Genomic DNA, 13,752 nt, shown 5'->3' on the forward strand with positions numbered 1-13,752 from the left:
TTAGTCAGTATGCGAACACCAGTGATTAACAGTGACCTTTAGTCCCATTTGGTTCGCAGAATGAGTGAGACTCAAAATAGAAATGAATTTGTCTTCATTTCTGTAATGGTCTGAAAACATTACACACAAATAAAAGCCAACTGTTTCGATCATGTTCACTCTTCATCTTTCCCCTGAATCCTTTGTTACTGATTTACTAGCTATACATGTCACCATAAATAAAGGTAAGTAGTATGTGAAGTCGTGAACTATGAATATGTGAATCCTCATTATACTTGAATGTTTAAAAGAAAACAAATCAGTACATGTTATTGACCATGATAAGCACAGTGCTTTTTGTCAACTAAGATTCATAAATCATATACGTGCTCTATCGATCAGTCTGCTTTCTTGTCCACATCACCAATTGCAGCCAACCTTTGAACAAGTGGGGGATGAGAACGGTGATATGCCGAGTACCATGGATCGATGTTCATAGCTGACAAATTCTCTTCCTGAAAAATACCATCAAAATTCTATTTAGCAACTAGGTAAGATGCAAACACAAACATGTATCATCACAATATGAAATTATGAAATAGATAAGTTACCTGCAGCCTCACTAGACTGGCTCGAAGTGAAGAGGCATAACCAAGTTTCTTAGCAAAATCATCAGCCTGCAAAGAAACAAATATGATAAGAAACAGATCTGGAGAAGGAAAATAAATCAAAAGCCAACTGTATAGTATAGATTCACCTGAAATTCAAAAGCTCGGCTCACAAGGTTACTAGCAAAGCGTACTAGGTGCTGGATAGGTGTAATGGTATGCTGCAAACAAAAAGTCATGTCAAAGTATATGTCAATTTCCTATGATATATCATATTCTGAACTAAAAAGGCTATATATCAGTACCTGAAATATGATAAGACCAATGATAACTGGTTGAGTATCAAACCCAAAACTTTGAAAGAGACTGCTGGAATTTCTCAGGAGAGCATATCCACCGAATTTTAAAAGCATACGGATCTGCACCAAAGTAGAAAAATCATCAAGCATAACTAAAGAACTTCCTGATCAGATTAACCAGAGATGTCACTATTTCCTATACTGATCTACATTTGCAAGAAAAGCATTATACCTGCCCAGAAATAAATAAGTACACTGTGTGATTAAGCTTCCAATGGCCTAGCTCATGAGCTAGAACAGCTACAACTTCCTCATCATTTTTGCACTGCAAACCATCAATTACTCACATAAGTACCTCTGTGCAGAAGGTGATGCAGCAGAATTAATATTAACCAAGACAAAGCAAAAATTACTATTTTTATTCCTGGCATGAAATAAATAAATACCTGCTGAATCAGTGTATCATAGAGGACAATTCTCTTGTTATTAAAAAAACCATACATATAGGCCTGTATAATCATATACAGGTAAGATCAGTAAGTCGACCAATACTTACCAAAACTTTGAACAAAATAAACAAGGTGAAAAACTTGAATACTCACATTGCTGTGAGTTGATCTTGTTGATCCATCAATGACAAAGAGCTTCTTCAATGGAAAATCAAGGGAAGAACAGAGCTTCTCAATTTTTTCCCTGAGCTGACCCTCCGGAAGCTATTGTCACACATAATAATGAAAATAAGACAACAAAACCAAACACAATAAAAAGATGAATTCATCGATTTCAGTTAGAGATAAATATTTTGAACACTCACAGGGGTGAACTTGTTAAAGAGTGGGGCTATTAGAATAGGGTAGATGGTCATCATCACAAGAGAGTAAACAAGCATGAACGCCCAAAGATATATGGCCAAGTAAGCACCTCCTTTCTGTAACCAAACAGTTGAGCATGTAAAAGAAATCTAACCATAAATTTGCAAAAGCTGGTACATTAATTACCTGTACAATTACAATGATTGCAGACACAATAGGTGGGGCAAGGATAACAGAGATACATATTCCTTTAAAAAGGTCTCTAAAGAATAACCATATAGTTCGCTGTAAAACAGATACGAATTTTTGTTAGAAAGTAACAGCACAACTGAGATAAAAGATCCATCCCATCTGAGCAGCAGCACAAACCTTATTAAAACCATGATGAGCCTCGATCACAAATGTGGAGTACAGAGAAAATGGTAACTTTTTTATCTGGTCCAAAGATACAAACTATCAATACCTTCTATAGCTGATAGAGTACAGATTTATCTATACAATCCATCATTGCGGGCAAATACCAAATGGGATTGATCACAAATTCTCAGTATTTTGCAAGCTATTAGCAACCCTGTCCATACCTTTGACCAAATCATCATTCCTCCTAAAAATGCAAGGGTATGCAGTATTTCATTTTCAGCATTGAGGCCAGCTAAAACTACAAAGTCTCCTGATTTCTGCAATTATCGAAAACAAAATATTAACAAAGTTAATCAAACAATTTCCACAAACAGGCATTACTATTTACTAACCTTCCAAAACCAAGGCAAAACCCGAAAGAACAATATTGCTGAGTCCATAAGTAACGTCACAAACACACGAACAAAATGGAAATTGCTGGAAATCAGAAAGAAATACCAGTTAAGGATCATCAATAAGAAATGATGACCAGTAAGAATCAGATATACCTTTTCTCAAGACAGTAGGCTCGTGACTTCTCGAACTTTTCTTGACTGATTACTCCTTCCAGAGCTTTAGGAAGGGTTGGAAGCTTGAGAGCTGAGTGTTGCCGGAAATCCAAATAAGTTTCAAGGATGTACTTTAATATCTTAAAACCTGTAAAAAGATTATAAGCTAAAATCAGTTAGAAGCTATGGGCGGATCAAGAAAAGAGAAGATGAAGTGTGGAGAGATAGAAATCATGAAGTACCAATAACTGTTTCTAAGAATGGGAACGCCATGGCTTAGTGTGAAGGTGCAGAGAGAGATTCTGTCCACACGAAACCTTGCTACATATGTCGTTGTAGAAGACATGTCTGACCAAAGAAAAATATGTCGTTGTAGACTTGACTTACCAATCTTTGCTACATATGTTGGAGACTTGACTGACCAAAAAACTATAAATACAGTACTAGACTTGATGACTAAAAAATTACTAAGAGATCCCTAGGGATCTTATACAAACAAACGTCACTGATTGTTGTCATCAAAACTTAGCTCAACACAATTAGCCTGATGAGGTGTCCAACCTAGTAGCAAGTAGCTATATGTGTTTCTGTCTAAATTTATGAATCTCAACTTTATCAGTTCACTGCCTACTATTTTCTAAGGAACCTAGACATATGTACTGAAGCTGCTGATCAGTAGACTGCTTATTCGGGAAGTTTAATATATTCCTCTGATCCGATATGTTTCAGCAAACCAGAAAGAATTTGTCCACAAACAAACACCGTCTAATTTTCAAGTTTTGCAGAATTCAGTCCACTATATTGGACTGAAATGAAATAACTGTAAGGGATAAGTGATCTAAGTTTCGCCCAACTTCATCTGCATATGAACAGGTCCTGAAAGAATGACAAGCATTATTAAGATTCTATCATTCTATGCATGTCTCTTGGAAAAACTCTCTTAAAGGAAATAACCAAATAATCACCTTAATATTTGGAGGTAATTTTAGATTGAAAATGTCACGCCCCGAATTTTGAATAATCAATTCAAATCCGAAACATGAATAATAACAATTACAATTAACGTCCTGAATTTTTCTCACAAATAACCACACTTCACACCTCTCAATATTACAATAAATCAAATCCTCAAGTTAATTATTACAACACACTCTCACCAAATCAAATTCTAAGGCTCAATGAGCTTAACTCACCTCACAATTACAATTGCTGTAAAACTAAAACAAATTCTCTAACCCGCACGATCACCGTCCTGATTCTCCTGACCTGCAGGATTACCCGCTACACCGTTTGAATAGTGTACCGGGATTGCAACAATACAAACCCGGTAAGCTTTTTGCAAAGCTCGTATGAGTAAATGAAAGGATTGCACGATTTAAAGTAACACAATCAACTCAAGCACATTTTAATTTTGTTTTGCATAAGAATTGAAGTGTACAACATCACTTCAAGCATCAATCAACTCACATCTCATCATGACTACTCAATAATAAACAACTTCTTACTCAATATATACTCACAGGCTTATGATTTATTTATATAAATCATCCCATGCAGTATATTATACTTACAGGCTTATGATTAATTATATTAATCACCCCATTCAGTATATCATACTTACAGGCTTATGATTAATTATATTAATCATCCCATTCAGTATGTGATGTCATACCCAAGGGCATATGATAACTCGTTTATCCCCCAAGCAGTATGATGGCAGACAGACTAGAGCTCTAACTGTATCGTAAAGTGTCACCTGGGCCAAGGTTCACCTTACGAATGACTGCTTTCCTCAATTCACTCGACTCCTCATTTAATTCATCTCAACGACTCAACTATCGCACTTTACTCAATTACCCATTATCATAGACAACACAACATCTAAGATAAATCACATATTCCAAAGGGTAATGCTCAAAATATAACTCAGTAAATCACATCAATACTTCACCCGATGTCACACCATCGAATATATATTCCACGTAAATATATATATACGTAGTCACCCACACAAGAGTGACCACTAATACCAACTATAGTTCACATGCAATAAAATCTAGAAATTCATTTTTATAGTTTAAATACATTTTACTTACCTATGGACCGTAGTCGATCAAGTCCATATAATTTAAAACAAATATTTATTTTCATAAAACAATTTCCACAATTTCCCAATTAAATAAAATCACCGAATTTCGGTTCGTGAATGAACCATGTGCGATTTACTCACCTCGATATTCCCGCTGCGTCTTCAATTTAACACAATACACACCGAAATCGTTCACCCAAGGGAGACCGTCAATCACCTAATCACACATGACCTTATTTTAGCCAATAACTCAAAAACATACTTAAACGACAATCCAACGGTCGGATCGAAATTAAATGATGATCAAACGGTCGGATCCTCACGGATCGCCTTTAGGATCACCCTCCAAAAATCATCACGAATATCCAACGGTCGGATCTTCCTGAATCGTCCTTACTAACATCTTCACAAATTTATACAAAAATCCGACGGACGGATTCTCACGAATCGCCTCCCTAATCACTGTTTCTCAATTATACGAAGATCCAACGGTCGGATCTTCGCCCGTGACCTCACAAAGTCACCGGGACAGTCATACGATCAACATATCCAAAATTGAAGCAAAACCGATGGTCAGATCTTCACAGATCGTAAACCGAAGATAAACGTAAAAACGTTAAATAGTAACGTCAAAACGTAAATCCACTATTTATCAACTTTTTCTAACATGACCATGTTATATATCAAAACGCTCGTATGGATGCATAGATCATCGCCTAGATAATGAAAACTCGAAATATGGTCTGATGCGCCGCCACAAGCGGTGGTCAGTGGGCGGTCAACGCCAGTCAACCACTTCCGATGGCAAAGTGACCAACTACAAACTGGTTCAAAATGAAAGGGTGATCGACTTCCATACCTGGAGCTAAGCCTGGTTCGGCCTAGATCGTCCTAGATCAAGCGTTGAAGTTGGATTAATCTAGTGCGTCTGATCAGATTCCAGATTGAATCAGGGACGTCGAAATCTTCAACTCGTGATCTTTCACTCCACACTCCAAATCGTCAAGCAAGGAGGATATGAGGATGATCAGGGGAAGGAGGAGATCACAAAAATGGGGAGGATCGGCCCGTGCAACACCGGCACGGCCAAGATCCGATCGGGTCAAAAGCTTGGCTCTGGGGGGCTTCGATCCAGGGATAGAGACAGCGGCGGGGCAAGGAGACACCAGAGGGAGGCTGTACGTGCGACGGCGAGCTCAAGGAAGGCCGGGTCCGGGGCCAGAGGAGGCTGGAGGACCACCGTTTGGCCGGGTCGGGTCGGTCGGAACCCGAGGGTTCTGAAGGTTTTCGATCTAAAGAGAGAGAGAATCCGGGGGACTATTCCGCAAAAACAGAAAAGTTTCGTCCTTAATGAAAAATAAAATCAGAAAATTCCCTATTTATAGAAAATTCCCAATTTTCAAAAATTCATAACTTAATCATACGAACTCCGAATAATGCGTTCCACATGTCCACGAACTCGTATCGACGAGCTCTACAACTTTCATGAAGGAAGTTTTCCCAAATTTTGAACGTATAAAAAGTCAACTTTGTTGACCCCCTAAAAACGTTCGTTTTCGAAAATAAAATCGTTCGAACTAATTCCACAACTTCTCCAAGCTTCGTACTCGCTCCTACTATCGTGAAATCATTTCTAAAAATCCATGGAATTTAATTTGGATTTTTCGGGGTATTACAATCTACCCTCCTTAAAGAAATTTCGTCCCGAAATTTGAGCGTAAGTCAATTCCTCTCGATTAAGGTTGACCTAATCATAAAATCTCCATCTTTTCCAAATCTGTAGTAATCTACAAAGCCACAATCCTTTGTATAAAAATACATTCCTATGGCCACTAAATCCTTTCATCACAAACGTAAACGCACAACACAACTGCTCAACATCACTCCACATCAATTACACAAAATCATCACATGGATCATCTCATAGATCCTTACATAGATCTTCACATAGATCATCACATAGATTTTCACATAGATCATCACTCTGTACTGGCATACAAGCACAGTAAACACTCCCACAAAGCGTTTCGCTACTCCATTAGCATCACGGTAAATCTCTATAGTAAAACTTAAGCATGCACTATTCTACACAACCATAGAGATGCATCACTCAAAACAAATCATCCCCAAAAGCACGCCAATAAATTACGTCACCCAATGATGATGACTTGGGCTTGCTCAATCCCTGGGCTAAGCACTAGGGCTGGCCAATTGGGCCTGAAGAAATCGGACCATCCACATTTCGAACCGGCCCAAACCAATTTGGGTTTAACATTTGGGCCTACTAATCGGCCCACCAACTTCCCGCTCGGCTACGGTATGAAATTGTACATACCGTATATACGTATGCATACCGTACAGACCGTATATACGTATGCATACCGTACAACTGTATATACGTATGCATACCGTACAGACCGTATATACGTATGTATACCGTACAGACCGTATATACGTCCGTATATCAAGCATATACGAGATCCAAAAATATTTGTAAGAGGTAAGGTTCGAACTCCCGACCTCGAACACGAAGGTTTTGCTCCCAACCACTGAAGCAAGAGCTGCCTTCATTAATATATGCTCACGTGTTATATTTATTATGTCATACGCGACATAAATAAAATAACGGGGGAGGCAAGGTTCGAAACCTCAACCTGCTGCACGAAACCTTTGTCTCCAACCACTGGAGCACAAGCTGTGCTTAATATAATGTGTACAAATGTTATACTTATTATGTCATAAGCGAACATAATAAAAATAAACGAGAGGCAAGGTTCGAACCTCTGACCTCTTGTACAAGAGCTTTGCTCTTTAACCACTAGAGCACCAGCTGCTCTCGTTACTATCCATGCAACTCCTTTTATTTATTCTATAATAAGCGATAGAATAAAAACAAACTGTCGGTACACTCCACGTGCCACGACACGTCTCTTCCGTGATTTACGGAAAGCAAATCACTTTCGGCTAAAGCTGTCTGCCACAGCGTCTCGAGGTTCGGCCTGTCCCCTTACACGCTCAACACGCGCCAACAGCTTTTCCGGGTTTCGGGGCGACTTTAATCCAACGCGTGGATTCAAATTCTGAGATCGTTCATCCAACGGTGGAGATCTGCTCACCTTGTTCTATAAATAGGTGCATTCTGGAGAAAAACTGTTCACTCCAAAAGAAAAGAAATTTTCTTCCGAGCTCAAGTCTTTCTCTCTCAACTCTTCAGCCTTTCTCTTCTCAAATCCTTTCTTCATCAATTTCGATCCTTCTCTTCTGATCTTCTCTCCCATCTAGTTGATTCAATCCCATCTTTCCTCTGAACTTTCAGATCTTCAATCTTTTCCTCCAAATCTTCAATCCTTCTTTCTCAGATCTTTTCTTCCATTTGAAGATTCGATCTCATCTTTCCTCTGAGAATCTCAGATCTCCAATCACCAGTTCAACAACTCCAATCCTTCTAACAAAATCTCCCTCAAACACTAAACCATGTATTCCTCGATTTTCACATCCTCTCACTCCATGACCCAAGAGCCACGAACTCTGCAACTAATGGAGCTCCAAACCCCGCAACAAATGGAACCACAACAACAGCAACCAACAGAGGAGGGAGGAAACACCCAAGCAGCTGGAAGTAGTGCCAACATGGATTTCTGGCGAAGCCGTACCAGGTGGATTCCTACTCCAGAACAAATAAGAATCCTCAAGGATCTTTACTACGTCAAGGGATTTAAGTGCCCAACTACAGAGCACATTCACGAGATCTGCCTCCAGCTGAACCAGTATGGACATGTTGAGGGTAAGAACATTTACTTTTGGTTCCAGAACGTCAGGGCTCGAGAGAAGCAGATGAATAGGTGTAATCAGGCTGCTCCAGTGCCCATGGAAACTAGTTCTCTTGGTACTGGTGGATCCATTGATCTCAATTTTGGGTCCACTGGTTCTACTGGTGCTGGTGGATCCATCGACATCAATTTTGGGCCAGCTGGTGGATCCATTGACATCAATTTTGGGTCCACTAGTTCTACTGATGATGGTAGATCCATTGATCTCAACTTTGGTTCCACCTATTCTACTGGTAATGAAGGATTTCTTGATTTAAATTTTGTTTCATATTCTTCCTCACACTTCAACACTAATACCAGTACAACTCTTTTGGCACAACAGGAGGACAAACATCCCTGCAACAACGAGGAGGAGATCACCAGGAGGTTCAAACTCTTCCTCTGTTCCCCGTGCACGGCGAGGACGTCTTTGGTAACCTGAAGGCTACTTCCGAGGAAGGTAGCGCTTTTGGTTACTATTCTGGTGGCTCAGGCGGTTACCACAGTGGCTCAAACGTTTCTCTTGAGCTCAGCCTCAATCCATCCGGAGCTGCTGACTAGGCTTAGTATAGCATGGTCCTCGTTTTCCTTTTTTTTTTTTTTTTTTTTGTAATGTAAAATCAATAAGATGGTGTGCATGTTTTCTTTTCTTTTTGTTTAACCAACAACAACACCAAGGATCGAACCTTGGTCACCCAATACTATTTTCAAAACCATAAACAACTCTACTGCACACATCTTTCATAATGATGCAATAAAAACAATCACTCAAAAAGAATCCAACAATCAATTAAGTCGCATCGAGGTCTAGCTAGTATCCTCTGAGTCAAACCAAACACAACAATTTCATCGATAGGATTAGGGATTTATAAAGCTAAACACATCCTGAGTTAGCTAGGAAAAACCCACGTCTTTAGAGTTACTCTTACAACTCTTATAGAATCTCGATAATTCCATCTATTAATTGCTTCAACAAAAACTCACCACAATTCAATCCCTAACATTTAGCGATTCAGAATTCGAATCAAACTCCATATCACATAGTAATTCACTTGAACCACTATGGATACCTAACAAAGTCACTAAAATCAATATCCGAAATTGCGTTTAACTATATCACCTAAAATCAATCACCAAAGGCACACACTCTCATCCAACATCATTCACAAGAACTGATTCTAACTCTCCCAATTAATTACACCAAAATCAACTCCATTGCAAAACTTTAAGTGTCCCGCCTACTTAAACTTAAAACACACAACAACTTCAAATTCACTGCAGTCCATCTCCATACTATGATCCAAAACTTAAGAAAACTAGTTCACCACACAAAGGCCACAAAATTCAATTTCATTCACTTGAACAAAACTATATTCACAAGTCACGGTCAGGTCATCAACCCATGGTGTTCAAATGAATAAATTTCAAATCCAGTTTTCCTTGTGAATCGTAACGTATCGTTCCAAAATGATGCAAGCAACATCAACCACGTATATAAGACACATCTCGCGAACTCAATTCAAATTCCGAATCACCAAAACTACTACTAATTCCAATTCTACCAACAATCCTGATTCTGAAGGAATTATAGTACTCAACGACAACCCAAAACAATGGTCTCTCATCTCTAACCATCGAGCACAAAATAAAATTCTTGTCTCGCACCTTAAACTCTGCTTAACAACTTACAAGCACAAGGAAGAAGTAACCACAATAATTTCTTCCCTAACCTCAACCCTACTAACAAACTCCACAAGGACATCTCATTACAAAACAAGATATCTATTATTTGACATGTACATCTCATCCAAAAACATATGTACGTCTAACTTAAGAAGGTAAACTTCTATCAATCAATACTCGTATCCACACTAGGTACGTGCATAGATCCACATCATGCCTTCAACCAAACACTTCAACAATCAAAAGAACCTCATTTCCATAAAACAATCCTCGTTGACTTAACAGAGTTGAATCAAGAGGTTCCTATTCCTCAAGGATTGTAACTCGCGGCCACAGAACTTATTCCCATACGAACCTACAAGACAACTGTAAGGTTCTAAGTACAACCCCTTCGAATATCCATCACCTAAGGAGTATAGTATGCTTGGCTAATACTTGTATAACACTTAAAACACAGTATAAGTCAAATACAAATTCATATTAACCAAGTCAATACTATAGGGAAGGTATTCACGTTCCTAAAACGACCTAGCGGCCTAAACAACTCCCAACACTCACGCATACCCAATGACTTAGCCAATACCGAAGAGCACACGATGGGGATCCGCTGCAGCCGGGCCATCACTCGGAAGGTATTGACACATCACCAAATATGCACCTTACGCTCTGATACCAAACTGTCACGCCCCGAATTTTGAATAATCAATTCAAATCCGAAACATGAATAATAACAATTACAATTAACGTCCTGAATTTTTCTCACAAATAACCACACTTCACACCTCTCAATATTACAATAAATCAAATCCTCAAGTTAATTATTACAACACACTCTCACCAAATCAAATTCTAAGGCTCAATGAGCTTAACTCACCTCACAATTACAATTGCTGTAAAACTAAAACAAATTCTCTAACCCGCACGATCACCGTCCTGATTCTCCTGACCTGCAGGATTACCCGCTACACCGTTTGAATAGTGTACCGGGATTGCAACAATACAAACCCGGTAAGCTTTTTGCAAAGCTCGTATGAGTAAATGAAAGGATTGCACGATTTAAAGTAACACAATCAACTCAAGCACATTTTAATTTTGTTTTGCATAAGAATTGAAGTGTACAACATCACTTCAAGCATCAATCAACTCACATCTCATCATGACTACTCAATAATAAACAACTTCTTACTCAATATATACTCACAGGCTTATGATTTATTTATATAAATCATCCCATGCAGTATATTATACTTACAGGCTTATGATTAATTATATTAATCACCCCATTCAGTATATCATACTTACAGGCTTATGATTAATTATATTAATCATCCCATTCAGTATGTGATGTCATACCCAAGGGCATATGATAACTCGTTTATCCCCCAAGCAGTATGATGGCAGACAGACTAGAGCTCTAACTGTATCGTAAAGTGTCACCTGGGCCAAGGTTCACCTTACGAATGACTGCTTTCCTCAATTCACTCGACTCCTCATTTAATTCATCTCAACGACTCAACTATCGCACTTTACTCAATTACCCATTATCATAGACAACACAACATCTAAGATAAATCACATATTCCAAAGGGTAATGCTCAAAATATAACTCAGTAAATCACATCAATACTTCACCCGATGTCACACCATCGAATATATATTCCACGTAAATATATATATACGTAGTCACCCACACAAGAGTGACCACTAATACCAACTATAGTTCACATGCAATAAAATCTAGAAATTCATTTTTATAGTTTAAATACATTTTACTTACCTATGGACCGTAGTCGATCAAGTCCATATAATTTAAAACAAATATTTATTTTCATAAAACAATTTCCACAATTTCCCAATTAAATAAAATCACCGAATTTCAGTTCGTGAATGAACCATGTGCGATTTACTCACCTCGATATTCCCGCTGTGTCTTCAATTTAACACAATACACACCGAAATCGTTCACCCAAGGGAGACCGTCAATCACCTAATCACACATGACCTTATTTTAGCCAATAACTCAAAAACATACTTAAACGACAATCCAACGGTCGGATCGAAATTAAATGATGATCAAACGGTCGGATCCTCACGGATCGCCTTTAGGATCACCCTCCAAAAATCATCACGAAGATCCAACGGTCGGATCTTCCTGAATCGTCCTTACTAACATCTTCACAAATTTATACAAAAATCCGACGGACGGATTCTCACGAATCGCCTCCCTAATCACTGTTTCTCAATTATACGAAGATCCAACGGTCGGATCTTCGCCCGTGACCTCACAAAGTCACCGGGACAGTCATACGATCAACATATCCAAAATTGAAGCAAAACCGATGGTCAGATCTTCACAGATCGTAAACCGAAGATAAACGTAAAAACGTTAAATAGTAACGTCAAAACGTAAATCCACTATTTATCAACTTTTTCTAACATGACCATGTTATATATCAAAACGCTCGTATGGATGCATAGATCATCGCCTAGATAATGAAAACTCGAAATATGGTCTGATGCGCCGCCACAAGCGGTGGTCAGTGGGCGGTCAACGCCAGTCAACCACCTCCGATGGCAAAGTGACCAACTACAAACTGGTTCAAAATGAAAGGGTGATCGATTTCCATACCTGGAGCTAAGCCTGGTTCGGCCTAGATCGTCCTAGATCAAGCGTTGAAGTTGGATTAATCTGGTGCGTCTGATCAGATTCCAGATTGAATCAGGGACGTCGAAATCTTCAACTCGTGATCTTTCACTCCACACTCCAAATCGTCAAGCAAGGAGGATATGAGGATGATCAGGGGAAGGAGGAGATCACAAAAATGGGGAGGATCGGCCCGTGCAACACCGGCACGGCCAAGATCCGATCGGGTCAAAAGCTTGGCTCTAGGGGGCTTCGATCCAGGGATAGAGACAGCGGCGGGGCAAGGAGACACCAGAGGGAGGCTGTACGTGCGACGGCGAGCTCAAGGAAGGCCGGGTCCGGGGCCAGAGGAGGCTGGAGGACCACCGTTTGGCCGGGTCGGGTCGGTCGGAACCCGAGGGTTCTGAAGGTTTTCGATCGAGAGAGAGAGAGAATCCGGGGGACTATTCCGCAAAAACAGAAAAGTTTCGTCCTTAATGAAAAATAAAATCAGAAAATTCCCTATTTATAGAAAATTCCCAATTTTCAAAAATTCATAACTTAATCATACGAACTCCGAATAATGCGTTCCACATGTCCACGAACTCGTATCGACGAGCTCTACAACTTTCATGAAGGAAGTTTTCCCAAATTTTGAACGTATAAAAAGTCAACTTTGTTGACCCCCTAAAAACGTTCGTTTTCGAAAATAAAATCGTTCGAACTAATTCCACAACTTCTCCAAGCTTCGTACTCGCTCCTACTATCGTGAAATCATTTCTAAAAATCCATGGAATTTAATTTGGATTTTTCGGGGTATTACAGAAAATTTTTGCTAAATCTTCTGAGTTTACATTGTTATTTTTCTGACACTGGAAGATCGGTAGCACCTGAAGAATTCTGGACTGGTAAAATAATGGTCAGAAATTGGCAATCGGTACC

General features: G+C 39.2%; 2 protein-coding genes across 3 annotated transcripts in view; both read right to left on the reverse strand.

Annotated features, from left to right (window-relative positions):
* The window catches only part of LOC133714093 (CAAX prenyl protease 1 homolog), a 42,856-nt gene that overhangs the window by 12,793 nt on the left and 16,311 nt on the right, over positions 1-13,752 (reverse strand). The window contains exon 1 of one of the 2 annotated variants that reach the window (XM_062140167.1): positions 2,892-2,896. The exons of the other annotated variant lie outside the window; for it this stretch is intronic. The gene's annotated coding sequence lies outside the window, so the exon portion shown is untranslated. Of the gene's footprint in view, positions 1-2,891; positions 2,897-13,752 lie in introns of those variants that run through there. 2 annotated transcript variants of the gene reach the window in all.
* On the reverse strand, positions 237-3,008 carry LOC133714095 (CAAX prenyl protease 1 homolog). The gene is made up of 14 exons (XM_062140172.1): positions 2,849-3,008; positions 2,607-2,754; positions 2,451-2,535; positions 2,280-2,375; positions 2,068-2,133; positions 1,885-1,983; positions 1,701-1,814; positions 1,489-1,599; positions 1,333-1,395; positions 1,119-1,211; positions 893-1,006; positions 737-808; positions 591-656; positions 237-494 (listed from the first exon to the last, which is right to left on the reverse strand). Exons 1-14 carry the CDS (start codon positions 2,877-2,879, stop codon positions 378-380), a joined length of 1,275 nt encoding a protein of 424 aa, XP_061996156.1. The 5' UTR covers positions 2,880-3,008; the 3' UTR covers positions 237-377.

Source organism: Rosa rugosa, chromosome 6 (genome assembly GCF_958449725.1).
Source record: "Rosa rugosa chromosome 6, drRosRugo1.1, whole genome shotgun sequence".
NCBI classification, from domain to species: domain Eukaryota; kingdom Viridiplantae; phylum Streptophyta; class Magnoliopsida; order Rosales; family Rosaceae; genus Rosa; species Rosa rugosa.